General features: G+C 43.1%; 1 protein-coding gene across 2 annotated transcripts in view; it reads left to right on the forward strand.

Annotated features, from left to right (window-relative positions):
* The window catches only part of LOC135508415 (unconventional myosin-VI-like), a 116843-nt gene extending 94706 nt beyond the window's left edge, over window positions 1-22137 (forward strand). The window contains exons 28-33 of one of the 2 annotated variants that reach the window (XM_064928577.1): window positions 4597-4757; window positions 5027-5071; window positions 9862-9962; window positions 12438-12569; window positions 19050-19268; window positions 19542-22137. In XM_064928577.1, coding sequence (XP_064784649.1) covers window positions 4597-4757; window positions 5027-5071; window positions 9862-9962; window positions 12438-12569; window positions 19050-19268; window positions 19542-19741 — 858 coding nt within the window. In that variant the 3' untranslated portion in view covers window positions 19742-22137. The remainder of the gene's footprint in view (window positions 1-4596; window positions 4758-5026; window positions 5072-9861; window positions 9963-12437; window positions 12570-19049; window positions 19269-19541) is intronic. The other variant, XM_064928576.1, reaches the window with a different exon arrangement.
* The last annotated feature ends 1647 nt before the right edge of the window (window positions 22138-23784 follow it).

The following is a 23784-nucleotide window of genomic DNA, read 5'->3' on the forward strand; positions in this document are numbered from 1 at the left end:
GGCACAATAACTGTTCGTCGGCAGCTTCATGAAATGGGTTTCCATGGCCGAGCAGCCACACACAAGCCTAAGATCATCATGTGCAATGCTAAGCGTCGGCTGAAGTGGTGTAAAGATCACCTCCATTGGACTCTGGAGCAGTGGAAACGCGTTCTCTGATGTGATGAATCACGCTTCACCATCTGGCAGTCCGACTGACGAATCTGGGTTTGGTGGAGCCTGGAGAAAGCTACCTGCTCGGATGCATAGTGCCAACTGTAAAGTTTAGTGGAGGAGGAATAATACTCTGGGGCTGTTTTCCATATTTCCGGCTAGGCCCCTTAGTTCCAGTGAAGGGAAATCTTAACGCAACAGCATACAATGACATTCTAGATGATTCTGTGCTTGCAACTTTGTGGAAGCAGTTTGGAGAAGGACATTTGCTGTTTCAGCATGACAATGCCCTTGGGCACAATTTGAGGTCCATACAGAAATGGTTTGTCAAGATCGGTGTGTAAAACTTGACTGGCCTACGCCGACTGCTGCCATAATCGCCCAACATCAGTGCCCGACCTCACTAATGCTCTTGTGGCTGCTGTGGGGACTTTCTTCCATTCAATGTTCCAACATCTAGTGGAAAGCCTTCCCAGAAGAGTGGAGGCTGTTATAGCAGTAAAGAGGGGACAACTCCATATTAATGCCCTGATTTTGGAATGAGATGTTCGATGAGCAGGTGTCCACATACCTTTGGTCATGTAGTGGAGGTTCCCAAGCTGGTCTAGCTAAAGCCAACTTCATAACATTGCTAGGTGGCTAGTGGTATTACAGAGAAACAACAAAAAATGTAACAAAAAATATATATTTTTGTTAAACAGGACAAAGGGGGGCACGTACCCCCTATGGGCATAACGCCTCACCACGAGACGAGAGTCACTCACTTTAAAGTCACTGTCTGGCAAGGCCCGACGTCCTAGAAAATCCTTTGGTTTACTTGTCCCAATTCGTTACCATAGATATATAACCATGTTGCATGATTTCTGAATGGCAAAGGGATATAGGAGATCAACTTTATTCAGTCTATATTCAGTTTATTCAGTCACTTAGGCACGTTTTATAAACTAGTCAACTCTTGCTGTTCAGTTGTCAATCAAAGCACAGTAAATGGCCTACTATGCGCCATAACTCTGTGTGGCTGGCTATGTGAAACACTCAAAAGAAAATGTATGTATCAGAAAACAATAGTTAGGCCAAGTTGTGGATTTTGACTCCTCGTTACCACTTAGGTTGAATTTGGAAGTAAGTGGTGTAACGACGTTCTTCTGTTGAAGGAGGAGCGGACCAAAATGCAGCGTGGTGGTTACTCATGTTTAATGATGGAAAATGACTTGACGTGAAAATACTGAAATGTACAAAAACAACAGACGGAAACGTGAAAAAACTATACAGCCTGTCTGGTGAAACTAAACACAGAGACAGGAACAATCACCCACCAAACACTCAAAGAATATGGCTGCCTAAATATGGTTCCCAATCAGAGACAACGATAATCACCTGCCTCTGATTGAGAACCGCCTCAGGCAGCCATAGACTACGCTAGACATCCCACAAAACCCCAAGACAAAAACACACCACAATAACCCATGTCACACCCTGGCTATGGTTGATGAAGCGGGACTAGAACAAATATAACATTTTAACATAATATTGGCCACTTTTTATGTATTTTGATGCACCAGTACATGGTATTTACATTTACATCACAGTTTTGCACAGTGCATTATTTATGACCGTTTTATAACCTTAACGTCAAAATAGAAAAAAATCTGCTTCGCAGGGTGAGCTCCCCGTTAGAAGCTTGCTCTGCCCCCCTCAATGTCACACTAGTGAAGTGATATGATTTTGATCATGTGGTTAGTGACAATAGTTTTGATTTTCACTTGTCAGACCCAGAAATAAACACGGATTAACCTTTCCCAGTTTTTATATGATGGCCAACTTTTTTCTGAATTCAGCTATGTTACATGGGATGTGCTAATCCACAAGCATCATGCTCTCTCCCTCCTCCATGTAAAGAAATTAGACTGCAACCAGAGATCTGTATGACGAGATGCTAATGTCTTCACACTAACAATGGGAGTTGTTGTCCCAAAGGCGAGAAGTTAGGCTACAAGTTTGGGTCCAAAATAAGCCATCCCCTTGAATGATGCAATGTCAATCGCACTCCATACTGCTCTTTCCCACCTGGACAAAAGGAACACCTATGTGAGAATGCTGTTCATTGACTACAGCTCAGCGTTCAACACCATAGTGCCCTCAAAGCTCATCACTAAGCTAAGGACCCTGGTACTAAACACCTCCATCTGGAACTGGATCCTGGTCTTCCTGACGGGCCGCCCCCAGCTGGTGAGGGTAGGCAACAACACATATACCACGCTGATCCTCAACACTGGGGCCCCTCAGGGGTGCGTGCTCACTCCCCTCCTGTACTCCCTGTTCACCCACGAGTGCAACACCATCATTAAGTTTGCTGATGACACAACAGTGGTAGGTCTGATCACCGACAACGATGAGGCAGCCTATAGGGAGGAGGTCAGAGACCTGGCAGTGTGGTGCCAGGACAACAACCTCTCCCTCAATGTGAGGAAGACAAAGGAGCTGACTATGGACTATAAGAAAAGGCGGGCCAAACAGGCCCCCATTAACATCGATGGGGCTGAAGTGGAGCGGGTCGAGAGCTTCAAGTTCCTCTGTGTCCACATCGCCAACAAACTATCATGGTCCAAACACACAAAGACAGTTGTGAAGAGGGCACGACAACAACTTTCCACCCTCAAGAGACTGAAAATATTTTGCATGTGTCCCCAGATCCACAATACACAATACAGCTACACCATTTAGCATCCTAACCGGTTGCATCACCGCCTGGTATGGCAACTGCTCGGCATCTGACCGTAATGCGCTACAGAGGGCAATGCGTACAGCCCAGTAAATCACTGGGGCCAAGCTTCCTAACATCCAGGACCTATATACTAGGTGGTGTCAGAGGAAGGCCTCAAAAATTGACAGACTCCAGTCACCCAAGTCATAGGCAAGCGATACCGGAACGCCAAGTCGAGGACCACAAACGGCTCCTTAATTAACAGCTTCTGCCATAAAACAACTGAACAATTGATCAAAGGTCACACTGGCTATTTACATTGCCTGCCCCCCCTTTGTTTTTATTCGCTGTTTATTATCTATGCATAGTCACTATGCTTTACCCCCGCACATTGACTCGCTACCGGTACCCCCTGTATATAGCCTCGTTATTGTAATGCCATTTTCTTGTGTTATTTTTAGATTATTTATTTTTTACATTTGTTTGTTTAGTAAATATTTTCTTCACTTTATTTATTGAACTGCGTTGTTGGTTAAGGGCTTGTAAGTTAGCATTTCACGGTAAGATATTCGGCGCATGTGACATACAATTTGATTTCATTTGGAGCCTATCCTATCAACAGATCGCTCGAAGATGCATATCGTTCATTATAGCGAGAGCGGGCACGATGGACTAACCAATTAAAACTTTTAAATGAAAAGTAGCCTAGTTACTGTAATATGAAGTGGAAAATGTAGCGCGCTCTCGCCTTCTCTCTCGCCGGTCTTCTCTTTTCTTGCTCTACTGTTCTCTAGTCCCTACAATCCTTTTCTCTCCCTCTCAACGCACCAGCCCTCCCTTTTTTTCTGCAATCCTCTTTTTATTTATCTAGGCAAGTCAGTGAAGAACAAATTCTTGTTTACAATGACGGCCAAACCCGGACGATGCTTGGCCAATTGTGCGCCGCCCTATGGGACTCCCAAACACGGCCAGTAGGGATACAGCCTGGATTCGAGATGCAGTGCCTTAGACCGCTGGAGCCCCTCAACCCACCAGCCCCCCCTTTCCCTGACCTCCTATTCTTTCCCTTTTTACCCCCCTTTGGGTCTTCCTCTACCCTCCTATTATCGCCTTGGTGATTCTCTCCTGGAGGTCACCACCACTACACTGTCTCTAATCTACCAGGGGTAAAGGCCCAGGCCTGGTAAAGGCCCAGGTACGCCGAGGCGTACTGACGCTAGGTCAATGAATGGACCGCAAGCGGAAGCACTCACGTCTGCTATTTTCAGCTCAACCCAGCCCAGCATTGATATTCACATATTCGTTGCTTTTAGCGGTCCATTTCACACACAAAGCTTTCATCGGTTATGAGTTTCTGAAGCCTCTCTCTTCAGTCCACAAGAGCCTCAGCTTAACCTACCTCTAAGGTTTCCTCTGCAACTTCTCTAGAACAGCAAAAATCTGTTTCTCCCTCTCTGAGTTGTTTATTGGCTGTGTTTGAAGATTAAAAGTGGCGTGTTCGGGTGAATCTATGGCATTTAATAAATACTCTTCCTAACTTTTTAAATTTCAACTTTTTGAAAGTCGAGGCCCAGTGATAATGATAGTCTATTCTTTGCTCTAGTGATGCTTCACATCAATAGCGGTTTTCATATAGGAATTGTATGCCCTGTAGATGAACGACATCAATCCCTGATGATGCGATGGGGATGTTGAGAATTATGATGCAGTGACGATGATAAACGTGTGTTTGTGTTCAGGCGGAGATGGACATCCAGATAGCGCTGGAGCGGGAGGAGGACGTCCAGCGATCGGCCTTGTTGGAGCAGGAGAGGAGAGACAGAGAGCTGGCCATGAGGATCGCCCAGAGCGAAGCCGAACTCATCAACGACGAGGCCCAGATGGACCCCAGTCTGCGCAGGTACACATACAGATATACACACTTATCTGTCCATCTATATGTTAGAATGAATATATTGTCACGTGTCAATACTCAAGCCCTAGATTAGGTTTTTACTGGGCCCACCAAGGTTGTTGTTTAACCCAGAAATGTTTTAATAGGAGCTGAAAGGATTCAACACGTCAAATAAAAATAGCTGTTGTATTTCTTAGGTCCATAAGGAGACTACACCTGTCCACTGAATGCATGTGTAACCTCTTTTCTCCTCCTCTTGTTCTCCCCTCTCCCAGCAATGGGTCTTTCTCAGGTCTCTATCCAAACACAGTGAGAGCCATGTAAGACATTAGCCAATAGCTTATCCTCCTTCTTCCAGTAACCTAACACAACCCATTAATCCTTCATCTCAACCTCATCTAATCTTTCATCAACCTAGATCCAGGATTATACCAGCCCATGCAAAGCCATCATAAACAATACGCTAATTATCTAATTCTTCACGTTGGATAGAACCAAATAACACTGTGTTCCAGTCATGATTCAATCCGCCATTGTGTTCCCCGCCCAGGGCATGAATCAACAGGGCCAGGGGATAAGCACGTCTGATAATTAGCCTGTCGAAACATATGACCATGACCACTGCGTGCCAAATCTAAACAGGAATGTATAATAGGGCTGATGGTTTTTCTGTTGCCCCAGTCTAATCATACATTATCCTCTGTTTGCAGTGCTGATGGACATCAACATCTTCAGGCATTCACAATGTATATTCTATGGCTTTTGTCATACATTGTATTTGTTCTTATTGACATGGAAATCCATTTTATTTTCCATTCCTATTGTATCTTTGATAGCTAGCTTTGCACAATTACCTGAACAAACACACAATGCTCATTCCCCTCTGTAAACTAATCAACTACACAGTTGAGATGTACTGTAGAACTAACTCCTAACCACCGTTGGTGACAGGACTTAATAACTAGTTCGTTAGTACTCAGTCTTAACACTCTTGTAATGATATCAGTAGCACCTACCGTCATAGAGATGATAGGTTTAGTCATGGTTAGTTACAGTTGGAACAGAGGAGTATTGTATTTGTGTTTCCTGAACACCTGGCCTAAAGGTACCTGTTCACCCATCAAGTGACTTTTTCACACCTGGTCACTGAGGGATACAGTTAAGCATATTCCACCGCTCATAGGTGTCAACACGCCACAGGTGTCACAACAGTGTGAGACTGTCACAACACGCGCTGACATCACGTATCAGATGGCTGCACAGACAGCTCTTAGTGGAAGCCTCCCTGGTCTCCGTGACTAATGGGGAATACTATTATACTACGGATACAGGTAACTGCCAAAATAAGTGAAACACCAACATAGTGTATTTTAATAGGGCGAACAGCTTCAATGTGCCGTGTTATACAAGTGTCTAGAACTCCAAGATGTATTGTGTGCTTTGTTGATGGTGGTGGAAAACGCTGTCTCAGGCGCCAGTCCAGAATCTTCCATACGTGTCAAATCTGGTGACTGAGACACATACACTCTTTAAACCCCTATACTCCTTTAAGACCCCTCTTTCAATGTCACTGAGATCTCTTCTTCTAGCCATGGTAGCCAAAACAATGAGCAACTGGTCATTTTATACATGACCCTAAGCATGATGGATGTTCATTGCTTAATTAACTCAGGAACCACTCGTCTGTTGAAGCACCTGCTTGCAATTGGTCGTTATCAATAAAACGTCACCATTTTGCATCGAATAATAAAAAAATATATATCTGATGATGCTCTTTAAAAGAGGTGATGAAAATAAAACCAAATATAAGATTAAACTCCTATGAAAATGGCACGTTGTTGTCAATGGTTTTAGCGGAGCTAGGGATCTCCTTGCCCCCCAGCAGCCAAATTGAACGATCACCAGAATCACCCAAATTAATCAAACAAATCATTTCCGAAAATCATTGTTTTGTTCGTTATGAAATAGTTAAAAATCCGAGTGAGCAATAGGAAATGAAGACATTTTTGCCAAGGGTGTTATCTTGTTAAGTGTATTGAATCTTGAAATCAGATTGTGTGTGTCTATTTTAGGATAAAATCAGATGTTGTGTCCGCTGTGGTTTGACAACAGCTATAGAACTTTGAACACAACAAACTTCCTTAAAGGCATGACATCCATCAGAGTTGCTCGTCTCATCTTCAGTAGGCATTCTTTTGTAAGCCCTTGTTACAGTAGCTCTTAATCCCTCCAACGTTGGCCAACACCCCTCAGAGTCTCTATCTCACCATCAATCCTGGTTACACCAGGAGCACTTTGAGGGGGTGACATGTCAATTATCCAGCACTCAGCCCCACGAGCTGCCACCACCACACACTCCACTGTCTCTCCCTGTCATCTTTCTGTCGCTCTATTATCTGCCCAGGCTGGCCCTCCTCCCACGAGGTTAGCTTATTGTCAGCTATTGGATTAGCACCAAGCCTTGGCCCATAGAAGCCCTTACAGACCCGGAGGGCCACCCGTATATAGGGGCCAAGTCCGGCCTGCCGGGTTATTGAATTAGAGGTCTCAGCAGAACGCTGGTGGAGGCCACGGGAATGGCACAGTCAAAGAAGCAGAGTGTGGCTGAGATGTACAATTTTCATCTCTACAGAATGCGCGTGCTCACGCAAATTTGTGCACATTCATTTTTTCATAACTTTATTGTGTGAATGGTTAGTGTCTATCAATTCTCCATTACGTATATCACCAGTAGTACATTTACCATTAATTCCTATAATTTCTGTTCTACAATGTTTGTTTGTTTACGGTTATTTCTGTTAACCTGTTGCGACGAGCAATCCCGTATCCGGGAGCGTAATTATAACCTCAAGCTCATTACCATAATGCAACGTTAACTATTCATGAAAATCGCAAATGAAATAAATATATTGGCTCACAAGCTTAGCCTTTTGTTAACAACACTGTCATCTCAGATTTTCAAAAAATGCTTTTCAACCATAGCTACACAAGTATTTGTGTAAGAGTATTGATAGCTAGCATAGCATTAAGCCTAGCATTCAGCAGGCAACATTTTCACAAAAACAAGAAAAGCATTCAAATAAAATCATTTACCTTTGAAGAACTTCGGATGTTTTCAATGAGGAGACTCTCAGTTAGATAGCACATGTTCAGTTTTTCCAAAAAGGTTATTTGTGGAGGAGAAATCCCTCCGTTTTGTTCATCACATTTGGCTAAGAAAAAAACCTGAAAATTCAGTCATTACAACGCAAACTTTTTTCCAAATTAACTCCATAATATCGACAGAAACATGGCCAATGTTGTTTAGAATCAGCCCTCAAGGTGTTTTTCACATATCTATTCGATGATAAATCACTTGTTGCAGTTTGGTTTCTCCTCTCTTCAAAATGGAAAAATGCACGCACCTGGAGATTACACAATAGTTTTGACGGAGGACACCGAGCGGACACCTGGTAAATGTAGTCTCTTATGGTCAATTTTACAATGATATGCCTACAAATACGTCACAATGCTGCAAACACCTTGGGGAAACGACAGAAAGTGCAGGCTATTCCTTGCGTATTCACAGCCATATAAGGAGACATTGGAACACAGCGCCTCCAAAGTCTGGCTCACTTCCTGTATGAAATGTAATCTTGGTTTTGCCTGTAGCATTAGTTCTGTGGCACTCACACACTATCTTTGCAGTTTTGGAAACGTCAGAGTGTTTTCTTTCCAAAGCTGTCAATTATATGCATAGTCAAGCATCTTTTCGTGACAAAATATCTTGTTTAAAACGGGAACGTTTTTCATCCAAAAATGAAATAGTGTCCACAGAGGTTCAAGAGGTTAAGGCATTCAATTTATTATTATTCCAGTCTTTTATAGTTCTCACTGTCGATGTGGACACATTGTTTGTAGAGTGCACAACCTATGCTACACTTTTGAGAAACATTTTGGTTTATTTAATTCCACTTACATATTTTGTCAATTTAGTCACTGTCTTTTGTTTTGAGCACTCCTGTCGATTTTGAGTAAGGACACGCACCTGACTACGCATAGAATTCGGCTTACAGGGTACCTGGCCCGCTTGCAAATGTAGGCATATACATCTTTCCAGCTCTCTGATCCAGTGGAAATGTCATAAAATAGGCCTACCTAATTACTTTTTATCCCTTGCGCAAATAGCCTACCGCTGTCTTTGTCCCGACTCACTGGCCCAGAATATTTTATAATGTTGCAAGTTTGCTAGCTCCGGCTTCTGGAGGGACCCAAGTTAATGGATACAATGTTTCAAGTTTGTTGCAATGTAGCCAATGTGATTTATAGAATATTTATTTTTATCAGGATATTTTTTCCCTGCAGGCTACAATGTTTTTATTTGTTGACTTTATAGGATATTTTTTACGTAGTTGGAAATGGCAATAGAAGTTACTTTTTAGGTTTGTATAATTTTAATTTAGATTTTGATCAACCACATGGCAATGATTTTGAGATACAAAGACGTTATTATAAATTAAACTGTTCTACAAAAATGTGCATATGAAAACCCTAACTGGCATGCAGATCGGTAGAAATGGGAAGATAAATTGGAATTCCACATGAAAGGTTGCCGATTCCTCGTGTATCATTTTACCAGCAACTTCAGGAGAGAAACAGTAGAACCTGCGAAGTGGGAGCGGGAGGATGGTCAGGTTATCTTGATTTCTGGCTCCCTCTTTTGAGTTATTTGTCTTATTTCGTCAAACAATGAGCTCAGTGCATTTATAGTTGATTTTAGTAAAACACATATGGAAAGATACATATTTTAACATTTTCACCAGACTTTCTCTTTTTTTTTAGTAGGGGACAGCCCTAGTGGGTGGGGACTAGGGAGTAGGTTATAGGGTGAAATGGGCATATACATGCAGTCCGGCTACCCTCAGACAGATTTCCCCCTTTTTTCCCCAACTTAGCACTTGATAACTTCTCTAATTGTTACCAGTAGTTTAGTGTCTGAACATGACCACAGCATTATGGTGTGCCAATCCGAGCTGGGATTCCGAGACGTCCCACTCCTTGGACCTGTCAGATGTTCAATTACAATTAAATTGACTTCCTCTCTTCTCTCCCTTGCTTGCCGAGACTGCAGGGGTTCACAGGTGCAGGCACTCAAAGCCGGTGGCGTGAAGAAGTACGACCTGAGCAAATGGAAATACGCCGAGCTGCGGGACGTCATCAACACCTCGTGCGGTAAGACTTTCCCCCAACCCCTCTCACCACTACCAGCCCTGAAGGGCTACTAACAGCATGGGGCCCCATCCATTCACTATGCTACTCTGAAAAAGCCCTGGGAGGAACAGGCAAGGTGTTGAGCTCTCGGGGAGATTCTTGATCCTGCTCTGTGCACCTCCATCAATCACGCCATCATTAATTCAGCCCCTTTGTTAATAATTGAACATCTGGCCGTGTTTTCAGTAATGTAACCTCTTCAAAAGTGTGGTATGTTTCTTTTTCTTTTTGCCCCACTCTTGAGTTTCCTGCCTTGGTGTGATTTCTCCTATAGTTTTCAGGGACAGCCAAAGGGTAATTTCGAGGAGATTGCAGCCGGGCAAAACTGTCGACCAGGGCCGACGGGAGACTGTACGCACAGCTGCTACGTTAATAAGGATGCAGTCCGGTGGCAGACGATGAAATGATTACCATTATGGTGGATTACAGTGTTTTGCTCTCTGTAGCAGCTTCAGTAGTAAAACAAGGAGGAGAGTCCTACCGTCTGTCTGAATCCACATGTAAACAGATGAATAGGCCAGCTGGCAGTTAGGGAGCGCTCCGGACCAACAGTTCTGCTAATAGCCCGATTAATTTAGTTCACAGCCCTGAAGTTCCCTATATGAGTGGATGGGAAACTGGCTAATTGTCTAATGCATTAATTGTGATGCAAATTAAATCTGGAGGGTTGTAACGATTTTGTTACGTTCTCCACGGCCCTTTTGAATTATTTACACCCATCCTGTTGCAGCTTTCTCTCACCAATTTGAATGTTTGTCGTTTCCTGACCGGTGCAGATTAAAACTTGAGTATTACCTTGAATATTATTACATGTGTACCCAGTGATGGGCACCGATATGGAAAATCTGTGTCGATATCATTTGCCCATATCGATATATCTGTTTTACAAAAAAAACATTGCAACGACTGTGTGTGAGTGTAGACTTACCTGTTCACTGTCCATTGGGCCAATTGTGAATGTTCAAACTATATCGATATAACCAACATTTTATTGGTAAAGGAGGTATAGAAAATACTCCATTTGATTCACAGAAATTATACTGAACAAAAATATAATCGCTACATGCAACAATTTCAAAGACTTATAGTTCATATAAGGAAATTACTACATTGAAATAAATACATTAGGCCCAATCTATTCATTTCACATGACTGGGAATGCAGATATGCTTATGTTGGTCACAGATACCGTAAAAAAAAAAAATCGGGCCGTGGATCAGAAAACCAGTCAGTATCTGGTGTGACCACCATTTGCCTCATGTAGCGAGACACATCTCCTTCACATAGAGTTTATCAGGCTGTTGATTGTGTCCTGTGGAATGTTGTCCCACTCCTCTTCAATGTATATGTGAAGTTCCTGGATAATGGCAGGAACTGGAACACGCTGTCATATGGGTCGATCCAGAGCATCCCAAACAGGCTTAATGCGTGACATGTCTGTTGAGTGTGCAGGCCAACTGGGACCTTGCGACATGGGGCTGTGCATTATCATGCTGAAACATGAGGTGATGGCAGCAGATGAAGAGCATCACAATGGGCATCAGGATCTTGTTACGGTATCTCTGTGCATTCAAATTGCCATCGATAAAATGCAACACCGTACACACTGTCGACACCGTACACACTGTCTGCCATCTGCCCGGTACAGTTGAAACCCGAGATTAATCCATGAACAGCACAAACCAAACTACAGTCAGGTCAAGACCCTGGTGAGGTGACGAGCATGCAGATGAGCTTCCGTGAGACAGTTTCTGACAATTTTGTGCATAAATTCTTCGGTTGTGCCAACCAACAGTTTCATCAGCTGTCCGGGTAGCTGGTCTCAGACGATCCCACAGGTGAAGAAGCCGGATGTGGCGGTCCTGGGCTGGCATGGTTATACATGGTCTGAGGTTGAGGCCTGTTGGAGGTATTGCCAAATTCTCTGAAATGACGTTCGAGGTGGCTTATGGTAGAGAAATTAACATTTGATTCTTTGGAAACAGCTCTGGTGGATATTCCTGCAGTCAGCATGCCAATTACATTCTCCAACTTGAGACCTCTGTGGCATTGTATAGACACAGGTGCACCTGTGTAATAATGATCATATTGTTTAATCAGCTTCTTGATATGCCAAACCTGTCAGGTGGATGGATTAGCTTGGTAAAGGAGAAATGCTCACTAACAGGGATGTAAACAAATTTGTGCACAACATTTTTGAGAAATAATCTTTTGGGCATATGGAAAATGTATGGGATCTTTTATTTCAGCTCATGAAACATGGGACCAACACTTTACATGTTGTGTCTATATTTTTTTTCAGTGTATATTTTATTGGTAAAGGTGGTATAGAAAATAGTCCATATTTGTTTCACGGATATTACATTAATAGTGGCATAAAAGGCCTACTCCTATAACCTTAAGCATGTTTAATTTACTGTTGTCATCCCTGTGTAGATATTGAGCTGCTGGCGGCATGCAGGGAGGAGTTCCATCGCCGTCTCAAGGTCTACCACGCCTGGAAATCCAAGAACAAGAAACGTGACACAGCTGCTGAGCAGAGGGCCCCCAAATCTATCACTGACTACGGTGAGTGAGATTCCCTGTCGTGGGATGCTACTACTGTAGACTGCGCTCCTCAACCCAGGATTGTGTTCAGACATTAACACATTCTAGCTTAACCTCGCTATCACAATTTGTGTCCATTAAGGACTCTGCCTTTTATACAGTAGCTTCCTTTTTTATTCTTTCATCTGTTTTTTATTTCTTTCTGCACGATATTCCCGAAACTTCGCTACTTTTTCAATACTAGAACATGTAAAACAATATTTTTGTTAAATGTGTTTCACAGATCAAGTCTGTCTATCAGAGCAGCCAATGTCCCCCGTATAGGTCATAGGCACCGTGCCTGCTCCACTTAGCCTGCGCTGGGTGTCTGCATCATGTTAGCTCCTCACTCATGCTCCACTTAGCCTGCGCTGGGAGTCTGCATCATGTTAGCTCCTCACTCATGCTCCACTTAGCCTGCGCTGGGAGTCTGCATCATGTTAGCTCCTCACTCATGCTCCACTTAGCCTGCGCTGGGAGTCTGCATCATGTTAGCTCCTCACTCATGCTCCACTTAGCCTGCGCTGGGTGTCTGCATCATGTTAGCTCCTCACTCATGCTCCACTTAGCCTGCGCTGGGAGTCTGCATCATGTTAGCCTCCTCACTCATGCTCCACTTAGCCTGCGCTGGGAGTCTGCATCATGTTAGCTCCTCACTCATGCTCCACTTAGCCTGCGCTGGGAGTTTGCATCATGTTAGCTCCTCACTCATGTTCCACTTAGCCTGCGCTGGGAGTCTGCATCATCTTAGCTCCTCACTCATGCTCCACTTAGCCTGCGCTGGGAGTCTGCATCATGTTAGCTCCTCACTCATGCTCCACTTAGCCTGCGCTGGGAGTCTGCATCATGTTAGCTCCTCACTCATGCTCCACTTAGCCTGCGCTGGGAGTCTGCATCATGTTAGCTCCTCACTCATGCTCCACTTAGCCTGCGCTGGGAGTCTGCATCATGTTAGCTCCTCACTCATGTTCCACTTAGCCTGCGCTGGGAGTCTGCATCATGTTAGCTCCTCACTCATGCTCCACTTAGCCTGCGCTGGGAGTCTGCATCATGTTAGCTCCTCACTCATGCTCCACTTAGCCTGCGCTGGGAGTCTGCATCATGTTAGCTCCTCACTCATGCTCCACTTAGCCTGCGCTGGGAGTCTGCATCATGTTAGCTCCTCACTCATGCTCCACTTAGCCTGCGCTGGGAGTCTGCATCATGTTAGCTCCTCACTCATGCTCCACTTAGCCTGCGCTGGGAGTTTGCATCATGTTAGCTCCTCACTCATGTTCCACTTAGCCTGCGCTGGGAGTCTGCATCATCTTAGCTCCTCACTCATGTCCACTTAGCCTGCGCTGGGAGTCTGCATCATGTTAGCTCCTCACTCATGCTCCACTTAGCCTGCGCTGGGAGTCTGCATCATGTTAGCTCGCTCACTCATGCTCCACTTAGCCTGCGCTGGGAGTCTGCATCATGTTAGCTCCTCACTCATGCTCCACTTAGCCTGCGCTGGGAGTCTGCATCATGTTAGCTCCTCACTCATGCTCCACTTAGTCTGCGCTGGGAGTCTGCATCATGTTAGCTCCTCACTCATGCTCCACTTAGCCTGCGCTGGGAGTCTGCATCATGTTAGCTCCTCACTCATGCTCCACTTAGCCTGCGCTGGGAGTTTGCATCATGTTAGCTCCTCACTCATGTTCCACTTAGCCTGCGCTGGGAGTCTGCATCATCTTAGCTCCTCACTCATGCTCCACTTAGCCTGCGCTGGGAGTCTGCATCATGTTAGCTCCTCGCTCGTGCTCCACTTAGCCTTCACTGGTAGTCTGCATCATGTTAGCTCCTCACTCATGCTCCACTTAGCCTGCGCTGGGAGTCTGCATCATGTTAGCTCCTCCCTCATACTCCACTTAGCCTGCGCTGGGTGTCTGCATCATGTTAGCTCCTCCCTCATACTCCACTTAGCCTGCGCTGAGAGTCTGCATCATGTTAGCTCCTCACTCATGCTGCACATAAGTTAACACACTTGAATAATGCAACACGGCATGTAGAACTGTTGAAACTATTGGCAAAACAAAGTCCTTACCAGCTAGAACACGTTACAATGCAAGAAGATACCGTTAGCTTCCAGCTTTGTAGGATAACTTCCCTTACTGGAACATCAGTACTTTGTTTGTGATAATATGCAAACCATAACGCAAAATATGCTGATTTCAAAGCTGATTGCCACCAAAACTTTATTTATTCACTTCATCAGTCTCTTTCTTCCTAAGATTATCTATTGAACCAACTATGTGTGTGAATAGGGCTCTGAAGGGCCGGCCTTCTCAATGACGTTCCTACTGATTAAAGGCACAGGGCACACTTTTCTAAAAGAAGATATTTCTATGCAAATGTTGATCAGTACAACACAAGTCCCAAATGGAAGGGAAACAGATTGTCATCTGAAGCCCCATGAAATCAGCCAAAACAAGCTCAGTAACTCAATGCATGCACAGACTACTATTGAATATGCATTCACCTGTATTGTGAATAGGCCTTGATTTACCCAATGTATCAATAGAGATCTACCATTCAAATAAATGATTACTGTTATGTCGTTAGATTGGTAAAAAAAAACAAAGTAAAATTGAGTGTATGATTTATATAGCCATGTATGCACTAATTAATCAACAGTCTCTAAAACATGTTGATGTAACCTTTTTCAAATGAAATGATATTGAATCGAAAAGATGCCCAGCAATTGTAGGGGGAGCAGAGTTATCTGTCTGGATCAAGTGCCATTCTGTCACTTTGGTTAATATGCCTTTCTTTTTTGGGGGGGCTGTTGTATCAGTTTGGTATCGAGTATCATGATGGTATCGAGTATTGTGATATTTAAACTGAATCGTATCAAAGTCAAAATTCTGGTGTCATGACAACACGACTTGACTTTTAAAATGGGAAATAGTCATTTGCGTTCCTGTCGTATTAACATGGAATAGAAGCAAGAAAAAGCAGCAATGCCCCAGTGAGCCCTAGACGGTAAAAACAGGGGTGTCTCCATGGCGTCATTTCTTCTCATGATGATGGAGGAGGATTAATGCACATTTTATAAATAGCCCACATGTTCTTTTCAGACATTCACTTAGTATTCTAAAAAGCCCGGCTCCAAAACCTACTGTAGCTCCCGTCCAATAAGACTCAGCTGCCACGACGCCTCATCGGGTTTAGTGGTGCACTACCATGACCACTCGCTCCAACCAGCCACGAATGATCTATTCACCTCAGGCCCGGAAACCAGCCAGGCATGATGGGTTCACCTCAGGCCCGGAAACCAGCCAGGCATGATGGGTTCACCTCGCACCCGGAAACCAGCCAGGCATGATGGGTTCACCTCGCACCCGGAAACCAGCCAGGCATGATGGGTTCACCTCGCACCCGGAAACCAGCCAGGCATGATGGGTTCACCTCGCACACGGAAACCAGCCAGGCATGATGGGTTCACCTTGGATCCGAAAACCAGCCAGGCATGAAGTATTCACCTCGGACCCGGAAACCAGCCAAGCATGATGTGTTCACCTCGAGCCCGGAAACCAGCCAGGCATGATGGGTTCACCTCGGACCCGAAAACCAGCCAGGCATGATGTGTTCACCTCAGACCCGGAAACCAGCCATGCATGAAGTATTCACCTCGGACCCGGAAACCAGCCAAGCATGTTGCGTTCACCTCGGACCCGGAAAACAGCCAAGCATGTTGTGTTCACCTCGGACCGGAAAACGGCCAGGCATGATGCATTCAACACCCTCCAAACTCATCATTAAGCTTGAGACCCTGTTATCGACCCCAGGTCTCGACCCCGCCCTGTGCAACTATGTCCTGGACTTCCTGATGGGCCGCCGCCAATGGGTGAAGGTAGGAAACAACATCTACACTTCACTGATCCTCAACACTGGGGCCCCACAAGGGTGCATTCTCAGCCCCCTCCTGTACTCCCTGTTCACCCACGACTGCAAGGCCATGCACGCCTCCAACTGAATCATCAAGTTTGCATACGACACTACAGTGGTAGGCTTGATTACCAACAACGACGAGACGGCCTACAGGGAGGATGTGAGGGCCCTCGGAATGTGGTGTCAGGAAAATAACCTCACACTCAATGTCAACAAAACAAAAGAGATGATCGTGGACTTCAGGAAATAGCAGAGGGAGCAGCCCCCTATCTATCTACATTGACAGGACAGTAGTGGAAAGGGTGGAGAGTTTTAAGTTCCTCGGCGTACACATCACGGACAAACTGAAATGGTCCACCCAGACAGACAGTGTGGTGAAGAAGGCGCAGCAGCACCTCTTCAACCTCAGGAGGCAGAAAAAATGTAGCTTGTCACCGAAAATCCTCACTAACTTTTACAGGTACACAATTGAGAGCATCCTGTCGGACTGTATCACCGCCTGGTACAGCAACTGCACCGCCCACAACCGCAGGGCTCTCCAGAGGGTGGTGCGGTCTGCACAACACATCACCGGGGCAAACTACATGCCCTCCAAGACACCGACAGCACCCGATGTCACAGGAAGGCAAAAAAGATCATCAACGACAATAACCACCCGAGCCACTGCTTGTTCACCCCGCTTCCATCCAGATGGTGAGGTCAGTATAGGTGCATCAGAGCTGGGACAGAGAGATAGAAGATGTTTTCCAATCTCAAGGCCATCGGATTGTTAAACAGCCACCACTAGCACAGAGAGCCGGCTGCCTACCTACAGACTTGATATCATTGGCCACTTTAATAAATGGACCACTAGTCACTTCAAGAATGTTTACATATCCTGCATTACTCATCTCATATGTATATAATGTATCCTTCACTATCTATTCTTTACTGTCTATTACATCTTAACTGCTCTGTCACTGCTCATCCATATATTTTATACTTATATATTCTCCTCTCATTCCTACTAGATTGTGTGTATTAGGTTTAGTTGTGGAATTTGTTAGATATTAGGTTTTGTTGTGGAATTGTTAAATATTACCTGTTAGATACTGCTGCACTGTCAGATCTAGAAGCGTAAGCATTTCGCTGCAATCGCAATAGCAGGTGCAATCGCAATAACAGGTGCATCAAAGCTGGGACCGAGAGACTGAAAAACAGCTTCTATCTCAAGGCCATCAGACTGTTAAACAGCAACCACTAACATTGAGTGGCTGCTGCCAACACACTGACTCAACTCCAGCCACTTTAATAATGGAAATTGATGTAAAATATATCACTAGCCACTTTAAACAATGCTACTTAATATAATGTTTACATACCCTACATTATTCATCTCATATGTCTACGTATATATTGTACTCTATATCATCTACTGCATCTTTATGTAATACATGTATCACTAGCCACTTTAAACTATGCCACTTTGTTTACATACTCATCTCATATGTATATACTGTACTCGATACCATCTACTGCATCTTGCCTATGCCGTTCTGTACCATCACTCATTCATATATCTTTATGTACATATTCTTTATCCCTTTACACTTGTGTGTATAAGGTAGTAGTTTTGGAATTGTTAGTTAGATTACTCGTTGGTTATTACTGCATTGTCGGAACTAGAAGCACAAGCATTTCGCTACACTCACATTAACATCTGCTAACCATGTGTATGTGACAAAATAAAATTTGATTTGATGATTTGATTTGATTTAACCATGAGTATGTGACCAATAAAATGTGATTTGATTTGAAAACAGCCAAGCATGATGCATTCATCTCGGGCTCGGAAACCAGCTAAGCATGATGCATTCACCTCGTACCCCAAAAAACACTTTTAAAGTAAATGTATTCTTTACGCACATGAAAGCTACAGTCTCCTTTGTTTGCCCTTCATTTCTTTTTCATCCCAAGAACAGACCGATTTAGTTGCTTTCCCTGTATTTGCATATGTCTCTATTGATGTGAAAGCTTTCTCGAAGGTCCCATTTACTTTGCCTTTGGTTTGGCTTCAGGAAGCAAGTTCTTGAAAGTCTGCCTTGTAAGCAGCTTACCTGGCTTCCCCCCATGGCATATGTTTTTGTATTTTATCTCATCTTTGATGTCTCATATTTTCAGAGTTTCATGTTTTTGCTTACTTCCACCACCCAAAGATTCACCCCTTCAACTCAGTCATGGTCTTAACTTCAGAGGGGAAATTGCTTCAAACATTAATGGACTCTTCTCTGTATAAAATTGTACATTTTAGTCATTCAGCAGACGCTCTTATCCAGAGTGACTTACAGTAGTGAGTGCTTGCATTTTCATACTATTTTTCCATACTCGTCCCCCGTGGGAATCAAACCCTCAACCCTGGCGTTGCAAGTGCCATGCTCTACCAACTGAGTCACACAGGACCAACACAGGATTGCTTCTCTTTACAAAACAAAAACACCCGTAATTCCAAATGTAATCACATAATATCATATCTGGCAGTATAATGACGTCAAACCCGCCACATTACAGCCCAACAGAATCCGGCCCCGGCCGTGGCCACCCAGCAGCAGGAGATGGCCATGAACCGCCAGCAGCGATACTTCCGCATTCCCTTCATCCGGCCCGCTGACCAGTACAAGGACCCCCAGAACAAGAAGAAGGGCTGGTGGTACGCCCACTTTGACGGGCCCTGGATCGCCAGGCAGTTGGAACTGCACCCAGACAAGCAACCCATCCTGCTGGTGGCAGGTGGGTCCCTCCAGCTGGATCAGCTTTGATATATTCTGGATATGTGCATTGATGTGTTTGAAACTCTAAGCGCAGTATGTATTAGTGCATGTTTTAGTTATTACATTTAGTTGGTCAGTAATTATGAGTGTGCCAAGTAGATGGTTTTGTGCGTGTGTCCTGAAAATATCTGTATTCAATCATATATATTCTCTGTGTATGCATTCTCCCTACCCTATTAAATCCTGTTTTGACTGTCAGTGTCTCTCTCTCTCTCCCTCCCTCCATCCTCAGGGAAAGACGACATGGAGATGTGTGAGCTAAGCCTGGAAGAGACCGGGCTGACCCGGAAGAGAGGGGCTGAGATCCTGCCTCGGCAGTTTGAGGAGATCTGGGAACGCTGCGACGGGATCACATACCTGCGAAACGCCATCGAAAGCAAGCAGGCCAGGCCCACGTATGCCACAGCCATGCTACAGAACCTCCTCCAGTGAACCAGAGGGACCACCCATGTCCATAGGCTCAGTAGGAAGGCAATAAATAAAGGGAAAAGAGCAGAAGCACCCTCTATCATAGCAGCCTTTCAGGCTAATGCAGGGTTTTCCAAACCAAGGGGTACATGTTTTGGGTTTTGCCCAAGTACTACACAGCTGATTTGAATAATCAACTGTGTAATGTTGGGGCTAAAACCAAAACGTGCACAGATAGCCCAGTGTTTCCCAAACTCTGTCAACGCTTAGTTATCTCACGAGGGCATTTCAAAGTTTTACTTAGTTCTTTGTTGTGTTTTTTAAAAGTAGATTTTTGTGGGTTTTGTTTATTTTGCTGTGTGAAAATAAAGACCAATATACATCCCGTCTTCGTGCAATGGCTACATTTAAATGAAATCTTTACTTCGAGGCCTTAAAACTATTCGATATTATTGAGACACGTTTCTAAGCTGCACAACCTTGTTTCATTGCTAAATGAAAACGAAGCACTGTTGGAACTGTTATATTTGATTGAATAAATGTTACAAGTATGGCTTTACGGGCTCTGGGAATAACTGATTGTGTCGACGTGTTATGTTGTATAATTAGGATTTCGGGTTTACCTTTTCAGCATAAGCAGGTCATAAGTAGTGTTATCGTCCAAATAAAACAGATTATTTATTGCTGCAGTGATGCTGGGACATGTTACATTTAGTTACTACACTTTCTTTGTATTTTTTATACTGTATCTACAATAACATCTTAATTTTAGCTAATACTGAATTATGCATGTCATCGTTAACCCACAACTCTCATAGATTAAGTGGAGCACAAACCACTTTGGGGTGCTGTGAAAATATACACTTTCCGAATATCTTCTATTTTTTATTTTTTTGTCACAGTTGGAGAAACAGGAAAAAGTATCTGCACACATCCAGTCAGATGCAAATGTAATTGAATTATAGCTGAGCTTTCCCGGCAGCCAACCTTCATCAGAACATATCTCCACAAACAATAGTGGGACAGAGAAGGCCACAGAGTCTACCTGTTATCTATGAATATGTCATGGTAAAAGAAACCTCAAGCACTATACTTGTAGGCCATGGTGACACAATATATTCTCGTCTAAGAACTTCTCATTTAAGAGGCCCGGGGGAGTCAAAAACATGATTTGCCTGTGTTTTATACATATTTCGAAGATACAATATGAGGTTGTAATAATACTGTGAAAATTCTGATAATGTGTAAGAGATGTTTGAAAAGACCGTCTGAATTTTTAGCCTGTTTTGATGGGATGTACATGTGGCCTTCAATGGTGAATTAGTTAATAGACCAGTAAGAAAGAGTTCCAAACCTCTCTGCCAATAACAGCAAATTGTCAGTTTTCCCCTCCCTACTTAGACCACTCCCAGATAGTCCTAGCTTAATAATTGCTCTTTGCTAAGAAGCTATTTTTTTGTTCCTTTTTTACCATTTTAATTGAAAACAATTACAGTAGGGTACTAATTGTTACCTAGAAATGATTTTAATAGTGAGATAAAAACCGCTGCAGTGGACCTTTTAAAATAAGTTTATAAATTTTTTCAGTCATAGGATTTGTAGGCATTTGTAAATGTATTTTCATAGAGGGAACTCCCAAGCGCTTTCTGTTCACCACTAATATAAAATGCAATTTTCAAACTATTTTAATAGATGGGTTGGTTTAGCAACAAAACTGATGCATGCACAGCCAATGGGGCGAAACAGACGGTGTTGGCTTAAATGGTTGACAACATGTAAGCTATATTTCATCTGTTTATTGAAAACATAAATGTGCACAATGACCACTTGTCTCTCAAATACATTGTTAATTGTTGTTTAGCTAGCTAGCGAATTCTAGCCATATTATTATTGACATTAAATCAGTCAAAACACCTCAAAACAAGACATGGTACCAAGAACGAGATGAAACGAGCCACGTACAATTTCACACATGGCAGTTTGTCATTCTTGCTAGCAATCTGGCCGTCCAGAATCACAATAAACACTGCTAACGACTGCCCCATGGAAACGCGCGTACATCTTTTTTCGTGATGATGTCAGCTAGCTGCTAACTCATCTATAACCATGTTGAAGTTTAACGTTTGTAAGTGTGATTGTGTTATTTTGTCCTTCAGGTTTGATATCTAGATTACTTGACTCCATTTGCTGGTATTTGACTTTCTTATGAGTCCGTCATCTCATTGTGGACCAGCAGTTATCATTTATTAACAATTTAATAATGACTGATATCCTTGTTTATTTTCTGTATAGTGAAATAATGTTGACATTACAAGTTCCTCAGTATAATCTTTGTAGCTATTTTTCCATTTCAGATTTAACTTCAATTGTATGCTGATTGTTGCACTGCAATATAGGAAATAAATGTAGTCTACCTTTTATCATTGTGTAATTATGTAATTAATAGCAAGACTACTTCTATTTGTACTTCCTAAACGACTGATGACTGTTTGTTTGATCCAAGTGAAGAGCAGTAAAGAGCCAAAGACTTTGAATGGATATTCTAATCATCATCATCATAAAATAACAATCCTTTGACAATGTTGATGGAAAATTCATTGAAATACATTTTGATTGTGAGCAATTTAATGAAATAACCAATTGACCCCCACAAATTAAGATATTGTAGGAAAATACTTTATTTTTCAATATTAAATGTAAAAGGGTGAGAGGGGAGGGAGCCACCAAGTGTGTTTTTGATCTTGTACTCAAAACACACGTGATTGGTGGAAATGTGTCGTACAGCAGTATACTGTAGTACTGACTTTCTCCACACCGATGTATTGCTACATTTTGCATCTACACAACACTATGCTAAAATAACACACGGGAGTACTGCTTTAAACAACATGAATGAAGTTAAAAGCGTTAACATTTACATTCATTTTCTTTTTTGGGACACTGAACAAAGGTTAGAATAACATTAAAGCAATAATTAACATTAAAAATCTCATCTAAGGTCATAATACCACCATGTGTATCAATTTGTAAATAAATACCTCATTGTGAGGAAAGAAAAACACCCTTTGTCAAGGATATACAGTATCTGAAAAACATTCCTAGCCTTCAATATACACTGAATATACAAAACATTACAAACATCTGCTCTCTCCGTGACCTAGACTGACCAGGTGAATCCAGGTGAACACTGATTCCAAATCGATGGCAATTGTTAAATCCACTTCAATCAGTGTAGATGAAGGGGAGGAGACAGGTTAAATAAGGATTTTCAAGCCTTGAGACGAATTGTGAATGTGTGTGTGCCATTCAGAGGGTGAATGGGCAAGACAAAATATTTAAGGGCCTTTGAACAGGGTATGGTAGTAGGTTCCAGGCGAGCCAGTTTGTGTCAAGAACTTCAACCCTGCTGGGTTTTTCATGCTCATTAGTTTCCTGTGTGTATCAAGAATGGTCCACAACCCAAAGGACATTCAGCCAACTTGAGACAACTGCGGGAAGCATTGGAGTCAACATGGGCCAGCATCCCTACGGATTGCCTTCGACACCTTGAAGAGTCCATGCCCCGATGAATTGAGGCTGTTCTGATGGCAAAAAGGAGTGGGTGCAACTCAATGTTAGGAAGATACTCTGTGTATAAATAGATGGGTATACCTTAACACAACCTTCTAGTCCAGCATGTAATATCCACATGCCGTCTGCAATATGCATCCAATCCTAGGTACACTTCTCCATGTATGCAGTAATTCCAGTTACATCCAATTCCAGGTACACTTCTCCATGTAATGTATGCAGTAATTCCAGTAACATCCAATTCCATGTACACTTCTCCATGTAATGTATGCGGTAATTCCAGTAACATCCAATCCTAGGTACACTTCTCCATGTAATGTATGCAGTAATTCCAGTAACATCCAATCCTAGGTACACTTCTCTATGTAATGTATGCAGTAATTCCAGTAATTGATGAGTCCACTGCCATGACGTGAATTTCCAAGAGACAAGATATATTTTGAGTATACCGCTCAAGTTCAAAGCAACCAATAATCTTGGTGCCAAGAAATTAGCCA

The sequence above is a fragment of the Oncorhynchus masou genome, chromosome 21 (assembly GCF_036934945.1).
Source record: "Oncorhynchus masou masou isolate Uvic2021 chromosome 21, UVic_Omas_1.1, whole genome shotgun sequence".
Taxonomy (NCBI): Eukaryota; Metazoa; Chordata; class Actinopteri; order Salmoniformes; family Salmonidae; genus Oncorhynchus; species Oncorhynchus masou.